The sequence below is a fragment of the Myotis lucifugus genome, unplaced genomic scaffold, assembly GCF_000147115.1.
Source record: "Myotis lucifugus unplaced genomic scaffold, Myoluc2.0 scaffold_2226, whole genome shotgun sequence".
NCBI lineage: Eukaryota > Metazoa > Chordata > Mammalia > Chiroptera > Vespertilionidae > Myotis > Myotis lucifugus.
In genome coordinates this window covers 11,427-27,052 of record NW_005873274.1, presented here as the reverse complement: position 1 = coordinate 27,052, position 15,626 = coordinate 11,427, and the positions used below count along the sequence as shown (strand labels likewise).

At 67.6% G+C, this 15,626-nt stretch overlaps 1 protein-coding gene across 1 annotated transcript in view; it reads right to left on the bottom strand.

The window, feature by feature from the left end:
* Positions 1 to 4,355: 4,355 nt before the first annotated feature.
* Positions 4,356 to 15,626, bottom strand: part of RXRA (retinoid X receptor alpha) — a 22,291-nt gene continuing 11,020 nt past the window's right edge. The window contains exons 4-9 of the mRNA XM_006108401.2: positions 14,362 to 14,531; positions 12,798 to 12,927; positions 11,158 to 11,290; positions 9,540 to 9,631; positions 8,920 to 9,025; positions 4,356 to 7,504 (exon numbers count right to left, since the gene is read on the bottom strand). Coding sequence (XP_006108463.1) covers positions 7,357 to 7,504; positions 8,920 to 9,025; positions 9,540 to 9,631; positions 11,158 to 11,290; positions 12,798 to 12,927; positions 14,362 to 14,531 — 779 coding nt within the window. The 3' untranslated portion in view covers positions 4,356 to 7,356. The remainder of the gene's footprint in view (positions 7,505 to 8,919; positions 9,026 to 9,539; positions 9,632 to 11,157; positions 11,291 to 12,797; positions 12,928 to 14,361; positions 14,532 to 15,626) is intronic.

Below are 15,626 nucleotides of genomic sequence, written 5' to 3'. Positions count from 1 at the left end.
TGAGGGGACGCAGGGACACTGTGGGGGCCGGGCGGTCCCCGGCTTCTCTGCCTGCGCACATGGATGCGAGCTCACCCTCTGTCCCTCCCTCGGTTTCGGGCAGAAAGTGGGAAAGACGGGCACGGAGGGCTCCTCGGCCCCGGTGCAAGCAGGGAAGCTGGGAGGGGCCCCCGGCTGCTGCCGCCGCGGGGCTGGTCCTGGGTCCGGGGCCCAGGCGCGGGGACAGGGCGGCTGGGCAGCTGCCGCGCATCGCACAGGCCCCTGGCGGCGGGCGGAGCGCAGGGAGAGGGAGGAGGCGGTTGCCAGGGAGACGGCAGGGGTTAGCCAATCAGCAGAGGCCACCAGACTCGGCGGCGGATTGCGCTCAGCGAGGCGATGCTGCCCTCTGGTGGCGAACAGGGGCGCCGACAGCCTGGCCCCGCCTGCAGTCTCCCTGTGTTTTGGGGACCAGGCGGCTCCTGCCCGGCTGACCTGCGGGGCCTTGCAGACTGAGCTGTGGAGGCAGCGCACACTGGCCACAGGCGGTCCTGTGCTTGGGGTCATTCCCATCCCCACAGGCCTTCACTCCTGGGCAAACCGAGGCTCGGGCATAGCAACAATGACCTCGTTAGTGAGCCTAACCTTGGAGGGAGGGAGGGGAGGGGAGAGAGGGAGGGGAGAGGGAGGAGAGCCAGTCAGGCAGCAGGTCGCCTATCACCCCCTCCTGGCACCAGATCCCAGTCCTGCCCACCATCTCCTCCCCCCTGGGCACCTCCAAGCCCAGCTCAAGTAAAAAAAGAAAAGAAAACTGAAAAAATACGGAAAGGCTGAGCCACCGTCCCGGTCGGGAGCCGTGAGGGGTCTCAGCCCCAGCCAGGGCTCCGGGGCGGGGACCACGGAGATCCCTCCCGAGTTGTACCCGCCGCACGTGGGCGTGGGGCAGCCTGCTCCGTGTCCCGTCCGTGTCTCCGCCCTCCTGCCCGTCTCAGGACGTGGCGTGGCGTGGAATGTCCTCACCTGGGGCTTGTCGGGCACGTTTCCTGCAGTCAAACTGGGGCGGGCTTGGGGGCAGGAGACCACAGAGGGGGCGCCTGTCACCGCCGCCATCAGGGCCTGTGCTGTCACCGTGGCTCATCACTGCTGCTGCCGACCTGGCCCCTGGCTTCTCCGCTCTGAGGCCCCTCTGCTGGCTCCCTGCACTTCCTCCGTGTGTTTACGTGATCCTTCGAGTTATCATCCGACGCGACCTGAGTTAGTCCCTCCCAGCGCCGCTGTCCCCGCGTTGGTCGGTCGGTCGGTCGGCTGCGGCCTGTGTCCCGGGGGCGACCCCATTGCTGTGCTCCTGCTGGTCTCCTGGTCTCGCTTCCAGGCCCCGCCAGAAGCTCCTCCTGCCCCGCCCTCGACCCGCCGTTCCCTGGAGCCCTTCCCAGGGACCCGGATGCGGCAGCTCAGTCGTGAGCCCAAGTCCCGGGGAACAGCTTCGTCAACTGGCCTCCCTTCGGCTCCCTCGCCTCCGCGCACAGCCGCTCATTCCCACGCCCCCCTGACTTAACCAGCCGGGGACGGCCTGGGGGTCAGGGTCCCTGGAGCCCCGGTGACTCTAATGTTCAGGGAGTTAGCCCCCTGCAGTAGGGCTGCGGGAGACCCCACTGACGGGAAGGGACAGGAAGGGACAGGACGGGGTCAGGGTGGGCTCTGCACCAGTGTCACCAGCAGAGGGCAGTGCTGCCTCGGGCTGGCCAGCTCCCCTAGAGCTGCTCTGAGGGACCCGGTGCACCCCCCTACCCGGCAGCCTGGGGGTCCATCAAAACCAAGGGGTTGGTGCCCGGCCACGTGGTTCAGTGGTTGAGCATCGACCTATGACCCAGGAGGTCACAGTTCAATTCCAAGTCAAGGGCACATGCCCTGGTTTGCAGGCTCCATCCCAGTAGGGGGCGTGCAGGAGGCAGCCGATCAATGATTCTCATCATTGATGTTTCTATCTCTCTCTCCCTCTCCCTTCCTCTCTGAAATCAATAAAAACATATTAAAAAGAAAAACAATATTTAAAAGAAAACATACAGGGGCTGGGGGCTGCCCACCCCAAGACAGGACTCCTCCCAGGGAGCTGGGGGCGGGGGGGCGACCGGGGGCTAGGCCCCTCCCGCCTGCCCTGGGTTCTCCCTGGGCGTCCATGTAGAAGGTTCTGCTGCTGAAGAGGGGGGGGGGGGCGATGTTAGATTGAATGGCCGGTCCAACAGGTCGCAGCGGCTGGATGCCCCCTGGGCGGGGCTGGCACTCCTCAGGCTCCGTGCCAGGCGTGGGAGTGCTGCCAGGCCCACAACACGAGGGCAGCAGCCGCCCCGTCCTGGCCGGGGTCAGGGTCGGTCCCCGCCCCACGGGAGCCCCGGGTTTGGATCAGATGGGACTGAGGTCTTCACGTGGGCCCTTCAGACGCCCTGCACGCTCCGCCCCTCCGGCCTGAGGTCCGGGACTCCGGCCACCTCCACTGGGCCTCCCCTCTGAAGGCTGCTGCCCCAGCCATGGCGCCCACTCCTGACGGTGTCCTCCGCCCGTTCCCAGGGCCTCCCCAGCCCTCTGATGCCCCTTTGCCACGCATGCCCTTCCTGCTGGCCGATGGCAAGGCCGGCCCTTGCCTGGCACTGGGCCCCTGGCACCCAGCAGGGCCTTGGATATGTGGGTGCCCCCACCCCAGCCTCAGCGCTCAGGTTACAAACCCCAAACCCTGCGACTCCGCTGTCACCGCCTCGAGCTCAGCGCCCCTGGTCCCGGGGACCACCCTGGGCAGGCATCACCACGGCGACCGGAGGCAGCAGGGAGCCCGAGGCCAGGCTGCCTGGCAAGGCTCAGGGCGGCCTGAGGGGTGGCCTCCGGGTGAGCTCCCCGCAGGAAGAGGTGTGAGCCCTGCTACCTGGACACCCTCCTGGCCCCTCCCCCAGGTGAGCACGCCGTCCAGGTGAGCTCCCCAAGAGCCTCTCGGCCACCATCCTGCTCTGGCCTGGGCCACCCCTAACGGTCAGACAGGCGCCCCTGACCCAGGCCCTGCTCGAGGCTCTGTCCTCCCAGCACCAAGGGCGGGGCCTCAGGGACCTCCTGCTCCCGGACTCCCGGGCCCGGCGGCCTCTCCTTGCCCAGCCCGCTCTCCGCAGGGGACACCCACACCAGCCCCCCTCTGCTCCCCACCCTGCTGAGGTCCCCCCGCGGGGCTCACTCACGCCCTGGAGGCCATGCCCAGGGCTCAGGGAGCGGACCGTGGGGGCCCAGTGTCCCACACAGGGTTTGGGCATGTGGACGGCAGAACAGGGTCCCTCAAGCAGGAGGCAGCCCCCAAATTCTCCAGGCCCCTCAAGAAGGGACCCCTGGCTGGTACCTGTGAGCCGCTCCCAGCAGGGCCCAGAGGCCAGTGGGGGGCTGTGCTGGGGGGAGCAGGGCCAGGGCCTCAGACGGCGCCCTCCCGCCCCCCTGGGCTCCCACACCCACCACAGTCCAGGAGGTCCCGGATGGGTTCCACGGGCGAGGCCAGGGCCCTGACCAGGGGCGGGCACGAGGACCCACCGGCCCGGGCACTCCGCAGCGGGCTTGGCCACGGGTCTTAAGTAGACGGCGGACCGTTCCTGTGGCTCCGGGTCCCTCGGGCACCACCGTCCAGGCCGTCGGGGGCCCAGAGAGCAGCTCGGAGGCAGGTGGGGCCACCACCCCATACCCCCCGGGAAGGAGATTGTGGGTGTGGTGGCCAGCTCTGCAGGGGCCTGGCCAGTCCTGCTGTGAGCTTGCCAAGGCCCCTCCGCCCCCACCACTTCCCACCAGCCACAGTCCACGTGTCTGGGAGGTGTCGTAAATGAGCGTGAATGTCGTGCATTTCAGTGTGTGTGTGTGTGTGTGTGTGTGAGGGTGTGTACACGGTTGAGTGTGTGAGCCCATTGTGGGGGGGATGTCAGGGGAGCCCTGCCTCTCAGGCCCTTATAAGGCCTACCCCTCCTGGCTGGGAGTGGCTCTCGCCCTCAGCGCCATCTGTCTGGGTTGCCCAGGGCCTCCCCCGAGGCGCCATCTGTCTGGGTTGCCCAGGGCCTCCCCCGAGGGGCCTGCTAGACGAGACACAGGAGGGCTTGGTCCAGCCCAGGCCGGACAGCGAGGACCGAAGGGCACTTGTCACACAGGAAGGAGCGGACGGGCGTCATCCAGGCGTCTGTGGGCAGCCAGACGGCCGGTGGGTCCCGCTGCCGTGCCTTGCCCGGCCTGGCAGGGTCAGACTGAGGATGGCCGCTCGCCCCCGCCCCCCGGGTGGCAGAAAGCCCCGGAACCCCCTTGTGCGGCCGGCCGACGTCCAGACCCAAACAGGACACCCAGCAGAACAAACGAGGCCTGGAGGACGAGGGTGTGTTTTAAACGCTCATGTTTTGTTCCTCCTCCCATGCTTCTGTCTCTTTCTTTTCCACGATTCGCACACCCGGCCCGCGGCTAGCGCTGCAGAACAGTCCGTCGGAAGCAGTTTCACAGTCGGCGCACGGGAGGCGCGGCAGCAGGGACAGCCCCGTGCGTGCAGGCCGGTCCCCGGGCAGGGCGGGTCCCGGCAGGGGTGCCACCAAGGCCACGAAGCCCGAGCCGCATCACCGCCCCTCTGCTCGGCTCCCGCCAGCGCTCCCTGCAGGGCCGCCTCGCGGTCCGGGCAGAAACAGAGCAAGCCCCTCCCGCGTATCAGCAAGTTTACGTGACGATAAAATTACATTTGTACAAAAATAGATTTTTTTCACCTTTCCCGCTGCTTAGACACTTCTCTTAGCTTCCTCTCTCTTCATTCACCTCTGGAGCGGCAGCTCGCGTCCCGGCTAAGGCATGGCTAAGGGTGGGACCGGCCGGCGCTGTCGGCGCCAAAGCATCTTAAAATAGATGCACGTCCTGGCCTGGAGTCAGTCAAACCCGGTCACCAGAGGGTCCTCAGGGACTTGCTCACACGAAGCAAATGGACGGGAGTCTCAATTAAAACAAACAGGACACGGCGGGCACCGCCCATGTCCGCGGGCGGCGTCAGCTCCGGGCGGTTCTCGCCGGCACACACGTCGTCCGCCACCCTCCCGCGGGCAGGGGCCAGGCCACGCACCCGAGTTCCGTGATGGGGACAACATCAGCCGGTACCCAGTCGCTGCCCAGCCAGCCAGGCCTCCCAGGGCCCTGCAGGGGGCCCGGCCTGGTCCCTGCACCGGCTGCCGCCTGCCTCCTGTGGGAACGCCGAGACGGGGGACACCCGGGGGCCGCGCTTCCAGGTGATGGCAGCAGATGTGGGGCCGTCTCGGTGAATGTCCCGCAGGCCGCTTCCCAGGGGCTGGGGCGGGGCAGGCTGGCGGTGCCAACACCTTCCACGCACAGGACGTGGGCATCTCGGGCCTCGGCGGGAGGCGACGCTGCTGCGGCCCTGGCCCGAGGCGCCAGCTGCCGGGCCTGGGCGGTGTCCAGCGGCCGTGCGGGGCAGCACGGGCGGCGAACGCGCTGATGTTATGCTATCTTTAGAAAATTAAAGATTGTCCCACCAATAGGATAATAATTACCAAGAATCACCGTAACTGAGCCAGGCTGGTGAGCTGCTGGAGACCTGGGTAAACGAGCTCTACCTCTACCGCGGGGCGGCCGCTCCCCGCCTCGCAGGCGGCACTGGGAGCAGGAAGCGCAGCCACAGGGACGCTGGTGCGGGCAGGGCTGCGGGGGCTGAGCGGGCCAGGGGCGCTTCCGCCTAAGGGAGGTGGTGGCCTGGCGGCCTCAGGGCTCTGCGGGCTGCCAGCTGGTAACAGTGACGTCCCCAAGAAGCCAACCCCCACCAGAGGGCCCCCATGTCCCCAAGAGGCCAGAGGAGCAGGAGGGAGCTGGGCATGGGCGACGGGGTGCGTCTGGCTGCAGAAGGCACCAGGGCGGTGGGCAGGCCATGGCACCCCTCACAGGAGTGCCCGGGGCAGGCGGCCTCGGCCAGGGGCCTCCAGCTCAGCCCGGGTGGGGGGCTCCGGGAGGCAAAGAATGGACTGAGTTCCCCGAGGGCCCTCCTCTTCCCGCCCAGCCCTGCCCAGGCACCCTGCACCCCCGGGTGACTGGGGAAGGCAGCCCTCCGGACACACACCCGGCCCAGGGCTGCTGGTGGGGGCGGCAGGAGGGACGCTGCCATCACAGACACGCCCTGGGGCTGAGCAGGCAGGACCCCCATCTCCCCCCTCTGCTCAGTGCTGGGTCCGTGGGGTGTGGGCATGAGAATGGGCAGCACGGACCAGAGGGAGGGGTGACCATCCACGAGGCCAGTTCAACCCGCAAGCCCCCCCCTGCAGGCCCCGAGCGCCACCGCCTGGGCTGGGTCCGAACGCTGCTGAGCGGGGCGCCTCCACCCAGAGGACTGTCAGATGGGGTCCCCACACCTGCCCCACTCCCAGGCCAGCTGGCTGCTCCCAGGGGCGTCGAGCTGTGCGGAGCGCCTGGTGCCCAGGGGTCCCCGACTCTGAGCCTTGCAGTCAGAACAGGCGCCTCTCCCGGGAGCTCCAGCCACGGCCCCACCTGCCCCTCCTACGGCTCCGGGCCCCCAGGTCCCCGGGCTCCCCAAAGGATGGAGACCCTCCGGGAAGGCAGCCTCCTCCCCTCGCATCCCTGCGGGCCCCCCGGGGGCAACCTCTGCCCAGGAGAGGGTGGACAGCAGAGCCGTAGGTATGAGGCCAGCCTGGGCCTCCGCACAGACTGAGACGATCTGGGATCAAGCAGAGACCGGGAACCCCATCTGGTCACCCCAGGTCAGGCGGCCACGGGGGGCAGGGGCGAAGCTGAAACAATGCAAAGAGAAGACAGGTGGGCGGGCAACCCTCGTCCCTGCAGCCTCGGGGTGACCCCAAGTCCCGCGAGGACAGCCCCCGGCATGGGCTCGGGGACCCCACAGTCATCTTTGGAAAAGGGGCTGCTCCCCTTCACTGACAGAGAAGCCCGCCCGCCCAGAGCCCCTCGTCATCCGGGAGGGGGTCCTCTGCAAGGACACACCAGCCCCACCTGCGCCCCCCATCATCGTGGGGCGGGGCCCAGCACTCCAACCGGGAGAGAGGGAAGACTCAGAAACCCCCCCCCCCCACGCCACCCTCCCGCCTGCTGCCCGGGGACAGGGCCCGAGGCCGTGAGCCGCCCCGAGCTCCCGGGAGCTGATGGCCGCTGGGGCCATGAGAGTTCTTGCCGCTCCGGCCGCCGCCCTGGGAAAGCAGTGCCCTGCTGGGTCCAAAGACAAGCAGCACTGACAGTGAGGGGGGGCAACACATCTCTTAGGCTTAGCAGTGACAGGCTGCACCCCGAAGTCCACACAGGCCGGGCAGAGAGGGGCAGGGACGGGGCTCGGCCGAGGAGAGCGGCTGGCGGGGGCGGCCGGGCCTAAGTCATTTGGTGCGGGGCTTCCAGCATCTCCATGAGGAAGGTGTCGATGGGCGTGTCCCCGATGAGCTTGAAGAAGAAGAGGTGCTCCAGGCACTTGAGGCCGATGGAGCGCAGCGCCGGCAGGCGGAGCAGCAGCTTGGCGAACCTGTGGGGCAGTGGACGTGAGTGCGGGGTCACCCCCTCCGCCTGTGCCTGGCTGCCTCCCGGGACAGCACCGACTCTCAGGCCCGATCCCCCAAACCTGCATGAGACCTGCCTGCGCTGAGCTTAGGGGGGTAAGGGGGGCCCTTGGGCGGAGGAAACGGGGCTGCAGGGCACAGAGACAGGAGCCCAGGTGGGACAGAAACCCGGGGTGAAGGGCCAGTAGCCAGGCCGGGCAGCCGACTAGGGCTGTGCGGGGAGTTCAGAACACGGGCTTTCCCCAAGGGCAAGAGGCGCCCAGCAGGGCTTCACAGCAGGAGAGAGAGCTGAGCGACAGCAAGGCCGCTGGGTGCAGAGGGGGCCTGAGGCGGAGGAGCTGGTCCTGAGCTGGGAAGACCCACCCGTGCCCCCCGCCAGGCCCACCGTGCCCCCGCCAGGCCCACCCTCCCCCAGAAGCAGCTCTGCTGGAACAGGCCCTGCCCGGCCTGGGAGTCTGAGTCCCAGATGGGGGGCAGAAGTTGGGGGGTTCTGAGAGGAGAACCGTCAGGCTCGGCCAACTGGGCCGAATGTCCCTGCAGGGACACCCACGCTGGCCCGGCCCCTCCATGTGCTGCCCGGTCTCCACTCGGACCTCGAGGGGCTGCAGGGCTGGGGGACCTCACAACTCCGTCACGACGTATTTGGGGGCGAAAGCCCTGTGGTTGGCTGCCACACAGCCCGCATTTTCTAGGCAAAACATGCGGCCCCCGAGGCTGGAGCGGGGCCAGAGGGCGAGCCGTTCTGCTGAGCTGGCGGGCGGCTGCGGCGGGGCGCCAGGAAAAGCAGGGGCTGCCGCTCCATCCGGGAAGCTCCACTTAAACCAAACCAGATGGGGCCAGGGCTCGGCCACGGTTAACCGTGTGCGCGCCAGCCGGCGGGCGGGAGAGGGAGGCCTGCCCAGGACCCCCACCAGGAGTGGCCTTTTGGAGGGAGGGGGTACGACCGGGACAGAGTTAGCCCCTTCCTTCTCCTGACACCGACTGTGCCCCAGCACCACGGACCTGGAAATGAGACGATCCAAGACCATCCCATCTATCGACTCTGCATGTGTTTACAAAGCACCTACTATGCGCTGGAGTCTGTCCCTGCCAGGGTGAGCACCAAGGCCCTGCCTCTAGTGGTTCCCTTGGGGGTGGGGGAAGCACGGCCTTCTCTACGCTCTCTACAGACAAGCACCTACTGCGTGCTGGCGTGCACGGGCCCATCTTCCTGGTGGGGCTACAGAAAGGTATGTGAGTGTGTTTGCACTGGGCCCGGAGGCCCGTCCTCGCTCCGGACACACCAGGTGTCCCCGGGCTGCCCTCCACCCAGGAGGGGCCACCTTCTCATCACACAGCAGTGCCCGGGGGCGCCCTGCGGGGGCAGGCAGGGGCGGCTCACCTGCCCGGCTGCTCCGGGTACTTGTGCTTGCAGTACGCCTCCAGGGACGCGTACACCTTCTCCCGCAGCGCCTCCACCTCGGCCGGGTTCGAGAGCCCCTTGGAGTCTGAGGAGGAAGGGGCCGCAGGTCAGAGCCCCTCCCCGAAGCTGCCTGGGACCCGTGCACTCGGGCAGCACGGGAGGTGGGGGCAGGCTGGCTCAGGGGACGCGGGACAGGCCTGTCCCCCAGGACACCTCCTGGAAGCCATGGACACCACCTCGTGTGACCCTCACATGGGCCAGAGGAGGGGGCGTCCCGGCCGGGCCCCATGGTAACTGGAGGCACCGTGGCTGGGGCACTGGGGTGGGGGGCAGCGGGGTGGGGGGAAGCAGGATGGAGGGTGCTGTGGTTGGGGGCACCATGGCTGGGGGGCAGCAATGGGGGCACTGGGGCGGGGGCAGCGGGAGGCTGTGGGCGCTGTGGCTGGGGGTGCTGTGGCTGTGGGCACCGTGGCTGGGGCAGCAGAGTGTGGGCGCCGTGGCTGGGGCGCCGTGGCTGGGGGGTGTCGTGGCTGTGGGCAGCAGAGTGTGGGCACCGTGGCTGTGGGCGCCGTGGCTGGGGCGGGCCCGCAGGGCCGTACCCGGGTTGAAGAGCACGATGGCGCGCAGGCAGCCCAGCTCCGTCTTGTCCATGTGCATGTCCCGCATCTTGGACACCAGCTCCGTCAGGACCCTGCGAGGAGGCGGGTGAACGCCAAGGCCACGTCAGACTGTGCCCACACTGGGCCCCCAGAAACACCCACAGGACTCGGGGAGCCCACGTGGCCCCAGAGGACAGCTGAGAAGGTCAAGCTTCAGCTGCCCGGCCCAGGCCCGACGTCCACCACGCCAGGCCGGTCCCTCCCCCCACGGGCTCCCCGCTTTGCCCGGAGGGTCTGCACGTGGGCTTTACTCTGGAAACCTGGGGCTCCCACAACTCCCCCTCTCGGACCCTGTGACGGCCGAGCCAAGACGAGCCAGGGACCTGGACACGGGGCCAGGCCCAGGGCCACCGGTACTGAGCTGCAGACGGCGGGCGCGGGCAGCCTGAGGCACACGCTGGGGCGCCAGCATCACCCGCACCCCCAGTCCAGGGAAGGACGGGCCGCCCGAGGCCCTGCCTCACTCAGAGGGGCCTGTTCCCCTCCTCACCAGACACGTATTTCCACGCAGAGCCACCCACCAGCCTCACGGGAACAGAGAGCTGCCCCAGAACCCTGTGGGAGAACTGACCCAGCCTCGTGTCCTGGTCCCCGAGTGGCAGTGTCCTGACCCCGCAACCAGCTACGGCCTCCCACCCGGCCCGGGCTCCCCAACCGCATCAGCCCCACCCTGACAGCATATCCAGGAAGTGGCGAGTGGTGGGAGCTGGCCACGGGGAGCAAAGGGAAGTGGTCCAGGTGGGGCCTGGACAGCCGCCAGGAGCCCCTGCCTTTCCCTGTGGCCCCAGGAGCCTGGGGTCTGCGGGCTGGTGGGGGGGATTTGGGGGGGGGCATTCTTGCAGCTGGAAAAAGACCCAGGGGGGCAGGTGGGAGAGAGTGTGTCTGACATCATGTGGCCTCTGGTCCAAGGGCTTGTGGGCAAGGGTGGGCAGCAGAGATGGGGCCCAGGTAGACGGTGCAGCCCAGGCTCCACTGGGGGGCCAGGAACCACAGCTGAGACCCAGCCGGCCGGTCAGGGGCAGGCCCTTCTCAGGGCACACGTGGGCCGCGCTGCACTCGGGTACAGCACACACTGTCTTAACGGGCACAGGGAACCCGCGCCTACAGAGGAACCCACTTCTGCTTGTTACAAAGTGCAGCGGTGGCCCGGCCAGCGTGGCTCGGTGGTTGAGCACTGACCTATGAACCAGGAGGTCACGGTTCAGTTCCTGGTCAGGGCACACGCCCAGGTTGCGGGCTCCATCCCCAGCATGAGACGTGCAGGAGGCAGTTGATCAACGATTCTCTCTCATCATGGATGTTTCTCTCTCTCTCCCACTCCCTTCCTCTCTGAAGTCAATAAAAACGTGTGTTTTTTAGAGCAGCTTTCCTCCCCACACACAGGATTTAAAAAAGAGCTGGAAGGAAACGCACCACGTTAGCCGCGGCCGCGAGGACCCGACGCTGGACTCGTGAGGGATCTAACCTTCATCCTGCACCTTCCTCTCCGCCCCAACTCCAACCTTCGTGAACAGAACCAATGCCACGCCGGACGTGACGCTGCCCGGCGGCCACCCACCTGTCGAAGATGGCGCCCACCCCCGCGCTGTGGGCGCTGTTCCGGTGCACGTGCAGCCCCGTGGCGAGCAGGATCCCGTCCTTCACGGCGATGGACCGGTGCGAGAAGGAGGCGATGAGCAGCTCGTTCCAGCCTGGGGGAGGCGAGCGATCCGTCAGCGTCTCCGGGGCCGCCAGCCAACCCTTCCCAACCCTTCAAAGGCAGCGCGAGCCACCTGTCCCACACCATCCCCAGGGGAACCCAAGCTAGGGTCCCCAAGTGGGCTACGTGGAACCCTAACTCCATGAATGTTCCCCTGAAAAGAGGTTCCCGAGCACCTACGTTTGGGAAATGGCTCTCTTCTGCAGTGCACATTGGTACGGTAAAGGCCCTGGCAAGGCCTCACAAACACGTGTGCCAGGGAAGTCTCTTTTTGCAAATGCAGGATGTTTGTGCCATGGAGCACCTGGGAGAGCTCCCACCATCCTCTCTGGGGCGGCCATGGAATAGCTCAGGCCACGGAGTGCCTGGGAGAGCTCCCACATCCTCTCTGGGATGGCCATGGAATAGCTCAGGCCATGGAGCACCTGGGAGAGCTCCCACCATCCTCTCTGGGACGGCCACGGAACAGCTCAGGCCATGGAGCACCTGGGAGAGCTCCCACATCCTCTCTGGGACGGCCATGGAACAGCTCAGGCCATGGAGCACCTGGGAGAGCTCCCACATCCTCTCTGGGACGGCCATGGAATAGCTCAGGCCATGGAGCAGCTGGGAGAGCTCCCACATCCTCTCTGGGGCGGCCATGGAATAGCTCAGGCCATGGAGCAGCTGGGAGAGCTCCCACATCCTCTCTGGGGCGGCCATGGAATAGCTCAGGCCATGGAGCAGCTGGGAGAGCTCCCACATTCTCTCTGGGGCGGCCACGGAACAGCTCGGGCCACGGAGCAGCTGGGAGAGCTCCCACATTCTCTCTGGGACGGCCATGGAACAGCTCAGGCCACAGAGCAGCTGGGAGAGCTCCCACATCCTCTCTGGGGCGGCCCCGGAGCAGCAGCTGCCAGTCTGGTCCCAACAGCAAACTCTCAGAGGTCAACCTGCGCTACGTGGAGCCCCACGCAGTAAACCACGGGTCTGAAACAAGGCGCGTTAGATCCGCAGGCCAACCCGCGCTCTCCCCGCGGGCAGGGAAACCAGAGCAGGCAGCAAAGGGGGGGGGGGGACGGCACAGGAAGAAAACCTTAAACCATGTCTGTGCTCAGTGTCTCCATGCCTCCGGCAACGGGGAACAGGCAGCCCCTAAGAGCAGTAAACGGTCACAGCCACACGCCGCGGCTTCTGGCTGACATCACATGGAGGATCCCATGTGACCCGACCACAGTCCTAGAGCGAGCATTAGCCCCATTTCACAGACGGGGAAACCGAGGCCCAGGAGAGGAAGGGCTGCCCTGTCGTGTCACAGCAACAGGATGACCCCCAGGCCGGCCAGGCCCTGTCACAGCGACAGGGTGACCCCCTGCCTGGCCAGGCCCTGTCACAGCGACAGGGTGACCACCACCCCCCCGCCCAGCCAGGCCCTGTCACAGCGACAGGGTGACCCCCCGCCCGGCCAGGCCCTGTCACAGCGACAGGGTGACCCCCGCCCGGCCAGGCCAGCCACTCACCGGCCCGCAGCAGGATGACCTGGTCGTCCAGGGGCAGCTCGGAGAAGTGCGGGATCCGCTTGGCCCACTCCACCAGCGTGAAGAGCTGCTTGTCGGCCGCCTGGCAGATGTTGGTGACGGGGTCGTTGGGCTGGGTGAGGGGCACCGCAGTGAGTGGCAGGCAGAGACCGCAGCCCAGACCAGGCCCGCTCCACCCGGCGTGGCTGAGGCGGCCGCCAAAGACGCCACGTCCGCGTCCCCGGAGCCTGACGCAGGGCTGGGGCCTGACAGCCAAAGCGACTTTGCTGACGTGATCGAGTGACGGGGTCTAAGGTGGGGGCCCTGGAGGGGGTCCCTCGGGGGGCGGGGGCTGCGAGGGGATCCAGCTCCATCCAGCTGTGTGGCCTCCACAAACACCTAACGTCTCTGAGCCTCGATTCCCACTAAACGAGCAACCTCAACAGCACGGCTCCATGAGCTCCCTGAGCCCGAGCGGCAGGGCCGTCCGTCCCGGGAGATGGTGGCCCCCAGCCGCGAGGTCACACAGACGCAGGCGCGCTCTGCGTGGGCTCACAGGCGCCCCCTGCCGGCCGCCCTGCCTGCCGCCAGCTGCCCATCTGCAGCCTCGACCCCCTTCCACCGAAACCACAGGGAGACCAGGTGCCAGATCTGTTCTCTCCAAGTGACGCCCTGACTCGGCAGAATTAGGCGCTGGCCGCCCTCCTGGGCCTCCGATATTTTTGGAGTTTCTGCTCGACATGGGTTTCTGCTTGAAACCCTCACAGCTGCCTCCCTCCCCTCACCGGGACTGGAGAGATGGGCCAGGCCGCATTACCGGGGGTCACGGGGTCACGGAGTGCAGGGAACTGGGGGCCTCAGCCTGCCGGAGCCTCCTGAGCAGGTAAGAGGGGACCCCCACACTCTTAGACTGGGGCAGAGGGCCATGTGTGCGCGCCCGCCGCACAGAGGTGTCGCTGTGCCTGACCGAAGGTGGGCAGTGAAGAGCAGCTCGGTGCCACCCCAGCCTCATGGCGATGAGGGGGAATTCACACACACCACCGAGCCAGCGCCAGGGCCAGGGCCGTGCGGGAACGATGGGGGCCGAGCCCACCTAACAGGGCCAGGCCCACCTTGGCAGGAGCAGGACCCCCTGAGGAAGCGACACCTTAGCTGAGACTGAAGCCTGAGGAGTCGGCAGGGGCAGCATGTGCAAAGGCCCTGGGGTTGGGGTGGGAGGACCTGGGCCACTGAGCCAGGGGGAGAACAGTCAGGGTGGGCTGGACGACCTCAGGGTCAGCCCCTGAGCCTGAGCCCTGAGCCCTGAGCCCAGGGCCCAGGGGAGACACAGATGAAGTCTAGAAGTAATGCTGCCCGCAAACCTGGGCCGGATGCGGGGTCCCCGTCACCCACTGGACGACAGGCCAGAGACCACGTGAAGCATGAAGGTTAAGGGGAAAGTCCCAGCTCTGATTCCAGGAATCGGAAAGGCAACGCCCAGGCGGGCCCAGCAGATGGGTCCTCCCCAGGGGCGTTCGCCGGGGCCCACAGTCCCTCGGCAGGAGGCCAGGGGGGCAGCGGCACTCACCGAGCTGGGGTTCAGCCCCATGTTGGCCTCCACATACGTCTCAGTCTTGGGCTCGACGGCCAGCTCGGCCTCCAGGATCTTCTCCACCGGCATGTCCTCGTTGGCGCTGCTCGTCGACTCCACCTCGCTCTCGCTCCGGTCCTTGCCGCGCTGCCGCTCCTCCTGCACGGCTGAGACAGAGACCGCTCGCACTCCCCCCACGTCCGCCAGGGCGCCCCAGCCCCCGGCGCTGGCCCCGCAGCAGAGATCCCAGCTGGAGAGAGGCAGAGCCGGGGGGCTTCCCGGAAGAGGGGCGCTGAGACGGAGGGGCAGGAAGACGGATTCCGGGGCAGCAGAGGCGTGCAGGGCCCAGGGCCAGAGCAGGAGGACTGGAGCGATGAGGGGTCGGGAGGCAGCCGAGAAGAAGGGGTTCACATCAACCCTGTCCCCAAGAACACCCAGGCGGCCAGGTCTCCCCACACTGGAGCTGGGAGGCCCCTGGCTTCAGAACCACAGCTCGGGCCACCCTTTCCCGAGGGGCCGGGCCCCGGGAGTCACCAGCAGGCCCCACACGGAGCACCCGAGGCGGCTCCCGGGCTGACGCCCACATCCACCCCCTCCTCTCTGGTGGGGGCACCAAGGGCCTTGAACGGGGGTTGGGGGGGAGCAGGCAGAGGGGAAAGGCCAGAGCCTGAGGCCTGTTATGGGGCCAGAGGGGCTGCTCACGCCACACCGTTAGGGCCCAAGCCAGCTGGCGTGTCAGGGCCGTGCCTCCCCGGGACGCCCCAGATGCTGTGGCGCGGCCTCCCCCAAGCCCACCTGAGCCCACCCTCCTGGGGCCCTGCTCTGCTGAGCCAGGGAACCACCCCAGACCCCTGGGGACCACAGCCTCCTCAGAGCCCACCCCAAACAAGACCCTCGGCTTCTGGGGGTCCCTGGGGACCCACTGCACTGGGGGAGTTTGGGTGACACGCAGAGTCCTGCACCAACACTCCTGTGCACCCCTCTCCCCCTCCCCCCCCCCCACTGGGGGAAGGGGGCTGGGAAGTAGCCCCTTGCTCAAGCCCAGGGCTGCAGACCCGGGGGAGGGCCGAGGGCCGGGGAGAGGCAGAGCTGGGCCCACCTCCGGGGCCGCCCGTCCACAGCTCCTAGCAGGAGTTACTGGGAGAGCCCCAAGGCCGGGGTGCCAGGCTTCCTGCTTGTGCTGGGGAGTCCCGAGGGTTGGCAGAATACCCAATCATCTTGCTAGTGCCTGAATATGACCGACAGGCAATGATTGTCCGCCG